Raw genomic sequence first — 15,531 nt, 5'->3', positions numbered from 1 at the left:
CACAGGTGAGCACACGGCGTCCCTCTGTGCGCCGCAGACTGACCAGGTGACTGTGTTCAGGTCACCACAGGAGCCCCTGGGTCCAGGTCCGGCTGCAGGATGGATCCTTCCATTACTTTCACCTGAACAGGTTGGAGGGAAGCTGGGAGCGACCCGACGGCTTCACACAGAACTCTGTGTTCATTGACCGGCAGGATATACAGGTGAGGCTCACCTGAGAGAAGTCTCTCGCTGTTTCTCAGGTGTGGCGTTTTCTGACTGCTCAGCACCTTGTGTCCCCCTACAGGAAGTTGTCAGCAGCGTTTCGGCGTCCTACAGCCGCGGCGTCCTTTGGCGGAGCAGTGAGCCCCTCATTGTGCGCCTGCAGGCTCTGTGTCGGGGCTTCCTGCTCAGGCGGCGCCTGGAGGCTCGGCGGCGTTACCTGGTCAGTCAGACACCTGCTGTGATCCTCATCCAGGTGAGACGCCATGACCGCCACAGGAACGCCGTCCTGTGCGCTCCGGCCCTGTTGAACTCTGCGTTTGTGTTCAGGCGCAGTGGAGGAGGTTCGCTGAGCAGCGGGCGTACAGACGGAGGCTGCAGCTCCTCTACAGTAACTGGAGAGCCGTCGTCAAGGTAACGAGGCTCAGACACCACAGAAGAAGACATGTTTAAAGACTCGCTGAAGAAGAAACTTTTCATTTAACATCTGAGATTAGAATCAAATGATCTGAGGTAATAAGAAGATGGAGAAGAAGTGAGGCTTCTATAAGCTGATGATTTACGCTCTTAGACCAGCTCAGATGGTTAAAGTTTTAAAGTCGTTAAACTCCTCAGATCCCTCCCAGGGGAAGCTGTTTCATACAGTAATGAGTCGCATCAGCGAGTTCAACCCTAAATCTGATCTAAAGGAACTTTTTAACAATTTAAAATGAGATGGAGGTCCTGCAGGACAGGCAGCTGATTCTGTTGGATCTAAATCTAATTCCAGCCATAGATCCAGGGGTTAAAGTCTGAGGAAAGAAGAGATGTGGTAACGGTAAAGTAAATTTGTTCCATCAGTGGAGACGACCTCCGTCTGCCGACTCCAGCGAACAGTCTTTGTGTGGAAGGACACGAGTTTGCCCTGAAAGTCAGAGCTGGGCTGTAAATGAGTCTCTGAGGTGGAACAGAAGGTTGAGAGTTGAGGATCAGCAGCGACTCATTTCCACTTGGTGGTTTTATCAGATTCATCGCTGAACTTACGCCTTCCTTTGATGTTTGTGCTGACAGATCCAGTCGTTTGTGAAGATGTGGTTGGCGAGGAGGAGATACAGAGCCCGGCTGAGTTTCTTCAGACGTAATGTGAGTCCAGGACTGTGAGAGGTTCTGATGCAGTCTCCATGCTTACAATTCAGTTCGATTTTATTTATGTGCCAGATCACAACAAATGTCTCAGGACACTTCAAAGATTCATTAAATTCCAGATTAAGCCAATTTATACAGAATTCAATTAAGTTTTATTTAATCGGCACCAAATCACAACAATTGTCATCTCAAGGCAATTCAATAATGCAGTCCAATTCAAGCCATCCACCCATTTTCTATAATTCAGTCCGTTAATCGGGTAGCGGGGGGGTGGAGCCTTTCCCAGCAGTCATCGGGCGAAAGGCGGGGTCACCTGGACTACCCTGGACAGGGCGCCAGTCCATCGCAGCAATTCAAGCCAATTAGATTAATTGTTATCATAATCCAATCAAATCCAATTAATTAATTCAAAACTTCAAATTCATTCATATCGAGCCAATTCAAAAACAGTAACAGTACAGAAACCTCCATCAGAACCAGAACCAGGAAGAAACCTCCATCAGAACCAGAACCAGGAAGAAACCTCCATCAGAACCAGGAAGAAACCTCCATCAGAACCAGGAAGAAACCTCCATCAGAACCAGGAAGAAACCTCCATCAGAACCAGGAAGAAACCTCCATCAGAACCAGAACCAGGAAGAAACCTCCATCAGAACCAGAACCAGGAAGAAACCTCCATCAGAACCAGAACCAGGAAGAAACCTCCATCAGAACCAGGAAGAAACCTCCATCAGAACCAGGAAGAAACCTCCATCAGAACCAGGAAGAAACCTCCATCAGAACCAGGAAGAAACCTCCATCAGAACCAGGAAGAAACCTCCATCAGAACCAGGAAGAAACCTCCATCAGAACCAGAACCAGGAAGAAACCTCCATCAGAACCAGAACCAGGAAGAAACCTCCATCAGAACCAGGAAGAAACCTCCATCAGAACCAGGAAGAAACCTCCATCAGAACCAAGAAGAAACCTCCATCAGAACCAGGAAGAAACCTCCATCAGAACCAGAACCAGGAAGAAACCTCCATCAGAACCAGAACCAGGAAGAAACCTCCACCAGAACCAGGAAGAAACCTCCATCAGAACCAGGAAGAAACCTCCATCAGAACCAGAACCAGGAAGAAACCTCCATCAGAACCAGAACCAGGAAGAAACCTCCATCAGAACCAGGAAGAAACCTCCATCAGAACCAGGAAGAAACCTCCATCAGAACCAGAACCAGGAAGAAACCTCCATCAGAACCAGAACCAGGAAGAAACCTCCATCAGAACCAGGAAGGGATAGCTGCTGCTGTTTCTGATGTTTAATAATCCGTTTACAGGTGGACGCCATCATAAAGATCCAGGCCTTCTTCAGAGCCAACAGAGCGAGACATGAGTACAGGATGCTGGGTGAGTTCACCACGCTGTGTCTGATTGGTCTAACTTTGTCACTCTGTGACATCATGCTCCTGTGCATTAATAAGCCCCTCCCCCTCCTGTCACAGTGCATTTGGACACTCCCCCCCTGTCTGTGGTCAGGAAGTTCCTTCACCTTCTCGATGTTGGAGATGGTGACATCAGGGAGGAGGCAGAGTTTCTCCGTCTCAGAGAGGAGGTTGTGAGGAGCATTCGCTTCAATCGCCAACTGGAGGCAGACCTGGACACGATGGACCTGAAAATCGGTCTCCTGGTTCGGAACAGAGCCACCGTGCAGGTATGAGCCTGTACCAAGTACTAGGACCCAGACCTGACCTTAACCACGAACATATCAAGATCTCTGACCTCTCCAGCAGAACCGGAACCAGTCCTGAGAGTCTGGCCCGCCTCAGATGTTCCTGTTTCTGTGTCTCTGAACAGGAAGTTGTGTCTCACTGTAAGAAACTGACGAGGAAGAACAAGGAACAGCTGTCGGACATGATGGGTGTAGAGAGAAGTAAAGGCCTGAAGGCTTTGAATAGAGAGAGGAGGGAGAGACTGGAGGCCTACCAGCACCTGTTCTACCTGCTGCAGGTGAGACTCGCACCTGTTCTACCTGCTGCAGGTGAGACTCGCACCTGTTCTCCCTGCTGCAGGTGAGACTCGCACCTGTTCTACCTGCTGCAGGTGAGACTCGCACCTGTTCTACCTGCTGCAGGTGAGACTCGCACCTGTTCTCCCTGCTGCAGGTGAGACTCGCACCTGTTCTACCTGCTGCAGGTGAGACTCGCACCTGTTCTCCCTGCTGCAGGTGAGACTCGCACCTGTTCTACCTGCTGCAGGTGAGACTCGCACCTGTTCTACCTGCTGCAGGTGAGACTCGCACCTGTTGTACCTGCTGCAGGTGAGACTCGCACCTGTTCTACCTGCTGCAGGTGAGACTCGCACCTGCTGTACCTGCTGCAGGTGAGACTCGCACCTGTTCTACCTGCTGCAGGTGAGACTCGCACCTGTTCTACCTGCTGCAGGTGAGACTCGCACCTGTTGTACCTGCTGCAGGTGAGACTCGCACCTGTTGTACCTGCTGCAGGTGAGACTCGCACCTGTTGTACCTGCTGCAGGTGAGACTCGCACCTGTTCTACCTGCTGCAGGTGAGACTCGCACCTGTTCTACCTGCTGCAGGTGAGACTCGCACCTGTTCTACCTGCTGCAGGTGAGACTCGCACCTGTTCTACCTGCTGCAGGTGAGACTCGCACCTGTTCTCCCTGCTGCAGGTGAGACTCGCACCTGTTCTACCTGCTGCAGGTGAGACTCGCACCTGTTGTACCTGCTGCAGGTGAGACTCGCACCTGTTCTCCCTGCTGCAGGTGAGACTCGCACCTGTTCTACCTGCTGCAGGTGAGACTCGCACCTGTTCTACCTGCTGCAGGTGAGACTCGCACCTGTTGTACCTGCTGCAGGTGAGACTCGCACCTGTTCTCCCTGCTGCAGGTGAGACTCGCACCTGTTGTACCTGCTGCAGGTGAGACTCGCACCTGTTCTCCCTGCTGCAGGTGAGACTCGCACCTGTTCTCCCTGCTGCAGGTGAGACTCGCACCTGTTGTACCTGCTGCAGGTGAGACTCGCACCTGTTCTACCTGCTGCAGGTGAGACTTGCACCTGTTCTACCTGCTGCAGGTGAGACTCGCACCTGTTGTACCTGCTGCAGGTGAGACTCGCACCTGTTCTACCTGCTGCAGGTGAGACTTGCACCTGTTCTACCTGCTGCAGGTGAGACTCGCACCTGTTGTACCTGCTGCAGGTGAGACTCGCACCTGTTCTACCTGCTGCAGGTGAGACTCGCACCTGTTGTACCTGCTGCAGGTGAGACTCGCACCTGTTCTACCTGCTGCAGGTGAGACTCGCACCTGTTGTACCTGCTGCAGGTGAGACTCGCACCTGTTGTACCTGCTGCAGGTGAGACTCGCACCTGTTGTACCTGCTGCAGGTGAGACTCGCACCTGTTGTACCTGCTGCAGGTGAGACTCGCACCTGTTGTACCTGCTGCAGGTGAGACTCGCACCTGTTCTCCCTGCTGCAGGTGAGACTCGCACCTGTTGTACCTGCTGCAGGTGAGACTCGCACCTGTTGTACCTGCTGCAGGTGAGACTCGCACCTGTTGTACCTGCTGCAGGTGAGACTCGCACCTGTTGTACCTGCTGCAGGTGAGACTCGCACCTGTTCTCCCTGTTGCAGGTGAGACTCGCACCTGTTGTACATGCTGCAGGTGAGACTCGCACCTGTTGTACCTGCTGCAGGTGAGACTCGCACCTGTTGTACCTGCTGCAGGTGAGTTCTGATGGCGTGCCTCTGTTTCAGACGCAGCCCCTGTACCTGGCTCAGGTGATCTTCCTGATGCCTCAGAGTCGCTCCACCTCCTTCATGGAGATGTTGGTGTTCAGTCTGTTTAACTACGGATCCGACCGGCGGGAGGCCTTCCTGCTGCTGCAGCTGTTCACCGCGGCGCTAAGATACGAGATCAGGTAACTTGCTGTGATGTCTGTCTTGCGGTCTGTGATGTAACCGTGCATCTGAACACACCTGTGTGCTCTCTGCGGTCAGACTAAAGGTGGAGCAGCCTCAGGATGTGGTCACAGGAAATCCCACCGTCATCAAAATGCTGGTAAACTTTTACCGCCACGCTCGAGGTCAGAACACCCTGCGGGAGGCGCTCGGACCGGCTCTGCAGGATGTCCTTCAGGACCGGATGCTCAGTATCAGGACTGACCCGGTGGAGGTCTACAAGACCTGGATCAACCAGACCGAGACCCAGTCTGGACACAAGAGGTTGGTACACCCATACCTGAATAGATTCATCTGCAAAAACCGTCAGTCACAGATTGCCTCACCTGCCTTTCTCACCTGTCTGTGCAGCACTCTGCCATATGAGATTTCTCCCAAAGAGGCTCTGTCCCATCCTGAAGTTCAGAGGCGCATTGACATCGCCATGATCAACCTGAAAAACCTGACCGACCGAGTCCTCAAGGCCATTACCTCCAGCCTCCCAAAACTTCCGTAGGTATCCATACACTCAGACACTATTAATCCATTTATCTGAGGGAAACCCAGCCGTCCCTCTCCCCACCGACACTCTCCAGCTCCTCCTGGGGATCCCGATGCGTTCCCATTACTGACAACAGGATCCAGAGATGCTAAAACTCCTCTGTGTTATACAGGTTCTAGAGAGGCACAGAAGTTACTCTGGTACCCCATGGTACCTGCAGCATCTCCTACAGAATTACTCATGGGACACAGTCGTAAACTCTCTCCAAGTCCACAAACACATGTAGACTGGATGGTCAAACTCCCATGATCCCTCAGTAACTCCCTCAGAGAGTAAAATCTGGTCTACTGCTCCAGACCTCAATGCTCCTCCTGAATCTGAGCTTCAACAATCGGTCGGAGCCACCTCTCCACCGCTGTGGAGTAAACTTTCCCCGAGAGGCTGACTAGTGTGATTCCCCCACAGTAGTTGGAACACACTCTCCGGTCCCCTTTCCTAAAGATGGGAACCACCACCCAATCTGCCAGTCCACAGGTGTTGTTCCAGACCTCCATGCCAGATTTAAGAGGGATGTCAACCAAAAAAAAAAAAAGCTTCCCCTGTGGTACCCCTAACATGGTGGAGGTAGTTAAAGCTTCCCCTGCGGTACCCCTAACATGGTGGAGGTAGTTAAAGCTTCCCCTGCGGTACCCCTAACATGGTGGAGGTAGTTAAAAGGCTTCCCCAGTGGTACCCCTAACATGGTGGAGGTAGTTAAAAAGCTTCCCCTGCGGTACCCCTAACATGGTGGAGGTAGTTAAAAAGCTTCCCCTGTGGTACCCCTAACATGGTGGAGGTAGTTAAAAGGCTTCCCCTGTGGTACCCCTAACATGGTGGAGGTAGTTAAAAAGCTTCCCCTGCGGTACCCCTAACATGGTGGAGGTAGTTAAAGCTTCCCCTGTGGTACCCCTAACATGGTGGAGGTAGTTAAAGCTTCCCCTGTGGTACCCCTAACATGGTGGAGGTAGTTAAAAAGCTTCCCCTGTGGTACCCCTAACATGGTGGAGGTAGTTAAAAAGCTTCCCCTGTGGTACCCCTAACATGGTGGAGGTAGTTAAAAAGCTTCCCCTGCGGTACCCCTAACATGGTGGAGGTAGTTAAAAAGCTTCCCCTGCGGTACCCCTAACATGGTGGAGGTAGTTAAAAAGCTTCCCCTGCGGTACCCCTAACATGGTGGAGGTAGTTAAAAAGCTTCCCCTGCGGTACCCCTAACATGGTGGAGGTAGTTAAAAGGCTTCCCCTGTGGTACCCCTAACATGGTGGAGGTAGTTAAAAAGCTTCCCCTGCGGTACCCCTAACATGGTGGAGGTAGTTAAAGCTTCCCCTGTGGTACCCCTAACATGGTGGAGGTAGTTAAAGCTTCCCCTGCGGTACCCCTAACATGGTGGAGGTAGTTAAAAGGCTTCCCCTGTGGTACCCCTAACATGGTGGAGGTAGTTAAAAAGCTTCCCCTGCGGTACCCCTAACATGGTGGAGGTAGTTAAAGCTTCCCCTGTGGTACCCCTAACATGGTGGAGGTAGTTAAAGCTTCCCCTGTGGTACCCCTAACATGGTGGAGGTAGTTAAAAGGCTTCCCCTGTGGTACCCCTAACATGGTGGAGGTAGTTAAAAGGCTTCCCCTGCGGTACCCCTAACATGGTGGAGGTAGTTAAAAGGCTTCCCCTGTGGTACCCCTAACATGGTGGAGGTAGTTAAAAAGCTTCCCCTGCGGTACCCCTAACATGGTGGAGGTAGTTAAAAAGCTTCCCCTGTGGTACCCCTAACATGGTGGAGGTAGTTAAAGCTTCCCCTGTGGTACCCCTAACATGGTGGAGGTAGTTAAAAAGCTTCCCCTGTGGTACCCCTAACATGGTGGAGGTAGTTAAAGCTTCCCCTGTGGTACCCCTAACATGGTGGAGGTAGTTAAAAAGCTTCCCCTGCGGTACCCCTAACATGGTGGAGGTAGTTAAAAGGCTTCCCCTGTGGTACCCCTAACATGGTGGAGGTAGTTAAAAAGCTTCCCCTGCGGTACCCCTAACATGGTGGAGGTAGTTAAAAAGCTTCCCCTGTGGTACCCCTAACATGGTGGAGGTAGTTAAAAAGCTTCCCCTGCGGTACCCCTAACATGGTGGGGGTAGTTAAAGCTTCCCCTGCGGTACCCCTAACATGGTGGAGGTAGTTAAAAAGCTTCCCCTGTGGTACCCCTAACATGGTGGAGGTAGTTAAAAGGCTTCCCCTGTGGTACCCCTAACATGGTGGAGGGTGTCTTCCTCCAAGTCCTCAGACTCTGCCTCCTCAGTGGAGGACATGCTGGCTGGATTAAGGAGAATCTCAAAGTGCTCCTTCCACCGGCCAATGATATCCTCAGTTCAGGTCCGCTCCACCCAGGACAAGCACAACCTGGGACGGAGCTGCTTTCTCTTTCTGAGTCAAATAGTTTGCCAGAATGTCCTTGAAGCCAACCCAAAGTCCTTGTCCATGGCCTTAGCTTCAGAAACCATCAAAGCCTGTCAGCTGCTTCAGGTGATCCCTGGACAACCACCGTGCAGGTCCTGAACACACGGTGCATTCAGATCCCATGTCCCCAACCTCCCCCAGTAGATACCAGGTGCACTTCTAACCCACCTTATGCTCGAGCATCGTGTTTGTCAGGGTGTTGTTTGTATTTATTTTGTTGTTTTTTTGTTGTAGCTATGGTCTACGTTACACAGCAAAGGTGCTCCGGGACTCCCTGAAGATGAAGTTTCCAGCAGCCAGCGAGGACGAGCTCTACAAGGTGAGCACTGTGACAGAGGAGGGGGAGGAGCTTATTAACGAACGTGATGTCACAGAGTGACAAAGACGGACCAATCAGACGCAGCGTGGTAAACTCACCCAGCATCCCGCTGGCTGTGCGTGTTACGTGTTGTTTATCTGAGCGCTAAACACAAAGATAATCGGACTCCTCCCACAGTGGTTCTTGTTCAGAGGATCTCTGACAGCTTGTATTTGAATCAGTATTGATTAGGTATTTCTAATGGTTGGTGCTGCCAGTGTGAGATTCTTTGATTCTTTGGGACATTTTTTTCAAAGAACTGAGCAGAACCTCAGAAACAGAAATTGTTTCTCTTGTTGCAGCCCGGTTGATCCATTGATCATTTTCCCCTTCAGATTGTAGGGAACCTGGTCTATTACCGCTACATGAACCCAGCCATCGTGGCTCCTGACGGGTTCAACGTGGTGGACCGCTCTGCCGGCTCCAACCTGCAGCCGGAGCAGCGCCATATCTTGGGCTCCATCGCCCGCATGCTGCAGCACGCCGCTGCTAACAAGCACTTCCACGGGGACGGATACCACATCCGAGTCCTGAACCAGTACATCAGCCAGACCCACAGCAAGTTCAGGTGAGGTCACCTGAACGTTCCAGAGGACCCTGAGATTTATCTGGGACAAAATGTTTTGTGTTACAAGGTCAGTTTGTTTCTGAGTTTGATGATGGAAGGAGGTGGACCTGATGGTTCTGGATGTTCTGTCTGTCAGGAGGTTCCTTTTGTCAGTCTGTGATGTCCCAGAACCAGAGGACCGGTTCAGCATGGACGAGTACTCGGAGCTACTGATCGTCAACAGACCTGTCATCTACATCTCTGTCAGCGAACTGCTCAACACACACAAGGTGAGAAAGCTCAACCCAGACCAGTACCCTGATCCGGTCCGGAACCATGACTCGTATCTGGTTTAATGTGCCCTCTGGACCTTTGTGTCTCTTCAGTTGTTGTTGGAGCACCAGGAGGTTCTGTGCCCTGACCCGTCGGATGCCCTCAGACACATTTTGAGGGATCTTGGACCGGTTCCAATGCTGCAGGAGCTTGTTGGTACTACAGCTAACACTGTTGAATGTTTTGTTAGGACGGGTATAACAGGTGTTAGGGCGGATATACAGGTGTTAGGACGGGTATGCAGATGTTAGGGGGGGTATGCAGGTGTTAGGGCGGGTATGCAGATGTTAGGGGGGGTATGCAGGTGTTAGGGCGGGTATGCAGGTGTTAGGACGGGTATGCAGGTGTTAGGGCGGGTATGCAGGTGTTAGGGCGGGTATGCAGGTGTTAGGACGGGTATGCAGGTGTTAGGGCGGGTATGCAGGTGTTAGGACGGGTATAACAGGTGTTAGGGCGGGTATAACAGGTGTTAGGACGGATATGCAGGTGTTAGGGCGGGTATGCAGGTGTTAGGACGGGTATGCAGGTGTTAGGGTGGGTATGCAGGTGTTAGGACGGGTATGCAGGTGTTAGGACGGGTATGCAGGTGTTAGGACGGGTATACAGGTGTTAGGACGGGTATGCAGGTGTTAGGGCGGGTATTACAGGTGTTAGGGCAGATATGCAGGTGTTAGGGCGGGTATGCAGGTGTTAGGGCGGGTATGCAGGTGTTAGGGTGGGTATGCAGGTGTTAGGACGGGTATACAGGTGTTAGGACGGGTATGCAGGTGTTAGGGCGGGTATGCAGGTGTTAGGACGGGTATACAGGTGTTAGGGCGGGTATTACAGGTGTTAGGGTGGATATACAGGTGTTAGGACGGGTATACAGGTGTTAGGACGGGTATGCAGGTGTTAGGGCGGGTATGCAGGTGTTAGGGCGGGTATAACAGGTGTTAGGGCGGGTATAACAGGTGTTAGGACGGGTATGCAGGTGTTAGTATGGGTATACAGGTGTTAGGGCGGGTATACAGGTGTTAGGACGGATATGCAGGTGTTAGGGCGGGTATGCAGGTGTTAGGGCGGGTATGCAGGTGTTAGGACGGGTATGCAGGTGTTAGGACGGGTATGCAGGTGTTAGGACGGGTATGCAGGTGTTAGGACGGGTATGCAGGTGTTAGGGCGGGTATGCAGGTGTTAGGGCGGGTATGCAGGTGTTAGGGCGGGTATTACAGGTGTTAGGGTGGGTATACAGGTGTTAGGGCGGATATACAGGTGTTAGGGCGGGTATACAGGTGTTAGGGCGGATATACAGGTGTTAGGGCGGGTATACAGGTGTTAGGACGGGTATACAGGTGTTAGGGCGGGTATAACAGGTGTTAGGACGGGTATACAGGTGTTAGGACGGGTATACAGGTGTTAGGACGGGTATGCAGGTGTTAGGACGGGTATGCAGGTGTTAGGGCGGGTATGCAGGTGTTAGGGCGGGTATGCAGGTGTTAGGGCGGGTATTACAGGTGTTAGGGTGGGTATACAGGTGTTAGGGCGGATATACAGGTGTTAGGGTGGGTATACAGGTGTTAGGGCGGATATACAGGTGTTAGGACGGGTATACAGGTGTTAGGACGGGTATACAGGTGTTAGGGCGGGTATAACAGGTGTTAGGACGGGTATACAGGTGTTAGGACGGGTATACAGGTGTTAGGACGGGTATGCAGGTGTTAGGACGGGTATGCAGGTGTTAGGGCGGGTATACAGGTGTTAGGACGGGTATGCAGGTGTTAGGGCGGGTATGCAGGTGTTAGGGCGGGTATGCAGGTGTTAGGGCGGATATACAGGTGTTAGGGCGGGTATACAGGTGTTAGGGCGGGTATACAGGTGTTAGGGCGGGTATACAGGTGTTAGGACGGGGGTGAACAGCTACCTGTGCTTCCTCTTCCTCAGGAGACTCTTCATCAGCAGCTGATCCAGGGTCAGAGTTCAGTAAGGTCGAGGTTTCTCTGACTCTCACCAACAAGTTCGACATCTTCAGTGACTCAGACGACAAACCAGATGCCAGAGGACTGCTGCTCAGGTAGATGAGTCGGCCTCAGCTATTCTGGTAGATGAGTCGGCTTCACCTGCTCAGGTCATTTATCTTTTATGTTCCAGCACCAAACAGCTGATCATTGATGTCATCAGAACTCAGTCCGGTGACTCTCTGAGTGACATCCTGAAGACGAAGACGTCTCCTGACCAGGTAACACGCAGCTTGTGAGCAGTGTCAAAGACAAGCTGATGCTTTCTGCCACTGTAACCTTTATGATCATGTGACCTCTTCCAACAGGAAGTGTGCCATGATTGGCTGATGCAGCGTCGGGCGCAACAGGACGCTCGAACACCTGAGAAGATGAAGAGGAACCAGTCGCTTGTTGCCAATGGCAACCTGAGTTTAGAGGAGAAGAAGAGGAAGATCCTGCGGAGTCTTCGTCGCCTGGAGGGTCTGGGAGTCCTGAGACCCCCGGGAACCGAGAACCAGATCCTGCAGATGCTGGCCAAGGTGATGCACCGCCTCATTAATGCATTGCTGTCTGACCCTCACAGGGCACGGGGGGGGGGGCTCCAACACTGTCTTTATGAGGTCTGAGCGACCCGTTCAGGTGCTTAAAACGGTCCGTTACCTGGAGCTGGTTCTGCTCAGCTGTCAGAACCAGAGCTCCATGCTGGACCTGTGCAGAGCAGTAACAGGTGTGTTTCCTCCTCAGGACATCCGGCAGCAGCGTCTGCACCGTCAGTGCCGGGGGGTGGAGCTCCTGAAGCTCCGTCAGACTCTCAGCAGCCTGCAGAAGAAGAGCAGCTTCCACAGTGAACAGGTGGACTACTACAGACATTACATCACTTCCTGTCTGGACAACCTGACCGCGAACAGGTAGGGACCGTCTGAACATCAGAGCCGTACAGGTGGGGAGGGCGACTCCCTTCTCTGTAGCGAAGGCCTTAAAATGACCGAGTGCTGCTCAGGGGGAGCCTCTCCAGTCAGCCTGAGGCAGCGGTGCAGGGTTAGGGTTTGCTAACCCTGCTTTTAATTGGGCCCAAACTCGTTATTTATCTGATAGAGTCACCAGAACCTTTAATATTAATTCTTGTCTCACTGGTTGGATTATTGATACAGTCTCTTCAGTACAGATCGACATACATTTACCCGACTGAAACTCGATGGATCATGGCTTGATTATGCAGGACTTTTCAGAACCCGTCCAGAAGTGGGTCTCATTTAAAAACAATGTATTTTATTATTAAACCACTGGAAGCACCCTCACCAGTTTACATATGTCCAGAGCTTCAGCCAACATTACCCACTTTCTACAGAGTACAAGCTGCTGCCCCCCCTGAGCTGTTTATGTATGCTGGGTTTTTTTGATCGCCTGAACCTTGATTGGTCTGTGCTGCAGTAAATCGACCAATAAGAAGGCAGCAGACGGTAAGGGGAAGAAGAGGCTTCCTGCCCTGAGCTACAGCGCCGCCCGGCTGCAGGAGAAGGGAGTTCTGCTGGAGATTGAAGACCTGCCGGCGACCCAGTGAGCGCACACACAACAAAAACTCGCACATAAATAGGTTGCTATGACAACATGGAACAAGAGATCACATGACCTCCGCTTTCAGGTTCAAGAACGTCGTCTTTGACATCGTTCCTGGATCCGAGAAAGGGAGCTTTAACGTCAAAGCTCGGTTCCTCGGAGTCGAGATGGAGGAATTTCTGCTCAAATATCAGGTAGGAACCAGGCTGGAAACCGGTCCCAACCGGGCCAGTTTCTCAGATAGACACGAGCTGTAAATGCTCGTTTGTTTGTTTTGCAGGACCTGCTGCAGCTGCAGTATGATGGCGTTGCAGTGATGAAGATGTTCGATAAGGCGAAGGTTAATGTCAATCTGCTCATCTTCCTTCTCAACAAGAAGTTCTTCAAAAAATGAACCAAGAAACACTCGGACTTCTCAGTTCTGTCTGTTTTAACCTAATGCTTCTCCAACAGTGAGGCTCTCTCTGTTCATGTCAGATAAGCTTTAAACTTTCACTCCTGACGCTGCCGTCTGCTTCAGAATTCACTACAGAGTGGAACATCTGTCCCACACTGCTATCTTTGTTTTGATGTCTCACTCGGTAATTATTCTCTAAACTATTATAAACAGAGTGAGGCATCTTCCTGCAGCCCTATCTCGGTGCTAATGGTTTTAACTGTTTTATATCAGTAAAATGTAACCAGAGGATCATCTATTCTACACTCCTAACTTTGTTTTTGATATCTGACCACATTATGCATGTTTTTATAAGACTAAGCCCATTTCTTTCCTTCTGTCTCTGCACTTTAAAACGAGTCTTCCACAGATATTAGATGCCAGCAGAGTGTGACATCATTTATAGAGCAGCTTTGTTTCCTCTGTGGAGTAAAGTCTCTTACCTCGAACCCTCACCTGGGCTCAGTGACATCACACGCCTCATTTATTGAACTGTAAATATTTCCTGTCACTTTCTGTTTGTTCTTCACTTTTGTCTGTTTCTGTATTAATGTTTGAAGAGAAACTTCTATAAGATCAATAAACATGAAAGCTTTATTGGCGTTTGAGTCATGGGCAGTAACTGTTCTGATGGGAGGTTCTGGTTCTGAGCAGGTGAGGTCCGTGTGAGCGGTTCTGTGAGCCGGTGGCAGGATTTATTCCTGTGACTGTAACAAACCGACACCGTTAGAAGGGCTCCTGAAGGTTTTAATGACAGCGAATCTCAAACTAACCACCGGAGACCTTCTGTCCGTCCCTCTGCTGATGAGCAGCTGTCCTGCCGCCACATGATGCTGGAACACCGCTGCGTTCAGGAAACGCCAACAATGGAACAAAAAAGTGCCTTAAATCCATTAAAGTACCGAGATGCTTCACCTGAGGGGAGGGAGACAGACTTTGGGTTTGGTGCCAAGGAGGACTTCTGTTTTGTCACTATTTAAGGAAGTTTGCACATATATGTGTATGTGTGTGTGTGTGTGTGTGTATATATATAAATATATTATATATAATATATATATATACATATATATATATATATATATATATACATATATATATATATATAATATATATATATAAATATAAATATGGGGGTTTTAAAGGACAGAAGATGGAACAAACATCATTCTAAGGACACCTGAGAAACACAACTTAATGACAATAATGTCATATGAGAAAACAAAAGGGGGGGGGGGGGGTGAGGAGAGGTGCATCATGGGAGGTCCCCCAGCAGTCTAGGCCTTTAGCAGCTTAGCTACTGGATGTTTCACCTGATCCACCTGAACTATAACGTCCGGAGGTGGTGACGTTCTGCAGCAGACCGAAGGAACTGGATGCTTCCAACAACCTCCTGAGGTTCCCCTTCACCTCAGAGACAGTCCTCAGTGCCTCTGGTCTGTTCTAGCATGGCCGAGATGTGACTTCCTGTTCACACTCTGGTCAGATGAAACCTTGCTACTCTTCATCCAGCTTTTGAGCAACTGATGTCTGGTTGCAAAGCTTCGCTGTTCAGCAGGACCAGAGGAGAGCGACCTTTGTCCCTGTTTCCTGAACCGTTGAACTCGATGGACTCCCTCAGCCTGGACTATTTGCACTATTTCTAAAATTATCTGATTGCTTTATCTGCTGATTTCACACTTTATATAGATATATATCTATAGATGAGTGAATATATAGTGATATACAGTATATCTATATGTATATATACACACGTATCTATGCCCATTTCACTATGGTGCAAACCATGTCTCAATAAGCTTCTTCTTTCATCCACAGCTGAAACTTGGAATGGAAACCAGGTTTTATGTGTTTTACATGTTTCATATATTATATTTTACTCATCCGTCAGTCAGTCTTCCTCAAAATGTCTCCTTTTGCCACATGTTCACGCTGATTTAAACTGTAATTTGAACAATATGATCCTCTCACAAGGAGTTTGAGGCTTCTGGGAGGAGATCTGCTTTAAAGTGGAGACAGAGAGTCGTAGCTCCCTCCTGCCACTTGTTGGGTGAGTCCTTTTCTTATCACTTGATTTGATTGATCAC

At 50.5% G+C, this 15,531-nt stretch overlaps 1 protein-coding gene across 1 annotated transcript in view; it reads left to right on the top strand.

The window, feature by feature from the left end:
• The window catches only part of iqgap3 (IQ motif containing GTPase activating protein 3), a 29,160-nt gene extending 15,116 nt beyond the window's left edge, over positions 1-14,044 (top strand). The window contains exons 18-38 of the mRNA XM_072393410.1: positions 61-203; positions 287-457; positions 532-615; positions 1,252-1,323; positions 2,645-2,714; positions 2,810-3,018; positions 3,162-3,314; positions 5,081-5,244; positions 5,324-5,548; positions 5,636-5,776; positions 8,475-8,559; positions 8,934-9,166; positions 9,303-9,435; positions 9,532-9,634; positions 11,399-11,528; positions 11,606-11,693; positions 11,781-11,993; positions 12,199-12,362; positions 12,886-13,011; positions 13,097-13,205; positions 13,292-14,044. Of these exons, the coding sequence (XP_072249511.1) occupies positions 61-203; positions 287-457; positions 532-615; positions 1,252-1,323; positions 2,645-2,714; positions 2,810-3,018; positions 3,162-3,314; positions 5,081-5,244; positions 5,324-5,548; positions 5,636-5,776; positions 8,475-8,559; positions 8,934-9,166; positions 9,303-9,435; positions 9,532-9,634; positions 11,399-11,528; positions 11,606-11,693; positions 11,781-11,993; positions 12,199-12,362; positions 12,886-13,011; positions 13,097-13,205; positions 13,292-13,405 (2,930 nt within the window). The 3' untranslated portion in view covers positions 13,406-14,044. The remainder of the gene's footprint in view (positions 1-60; positions 204-286; positions 458-531; positions 616-1,251; positions 1,324-2,644; positions 2,715-2,809; positions 3,019-3,161; positions 3,315-5,080; positions 5,245-5,323; positions 5,549-5,635; positions 5,777-8,474; positions 8,560-8,933; positions 9,167-9,302; positions 9,436-9,531; positions 9,635-11,398; positions 11,529-11,605; positions 11,694-11,780; positions 11,994-12,198; positions 12,363-12,885; positions 13,012-13,096; positions 13,206-13,291) is intronic.
• The last annotated feature ends 1,487 nt before the right edge of the window (positions 14,045-15,531 follow it).

The sequence above is a fragment of the Leuresthes tenuis genome, unplaced genomic scaffold, assembly GCF_036924035.1.
Source record: "Leuresthes tenuis unplaced genomic scaffold, fLeuTen1.0.hap1 SCAF_10, whole genome shotgun sequence".
Lineage (NCBI taxonomy): Eukaryota > Metazoa > Chordata > Actinopteri > Atheriniformes > Atherinopsidae > Leuresthes > Leuresthes tenuis.
This window is presented reverse-complemented; position numbering and strand designations above follow the sequence as displayed.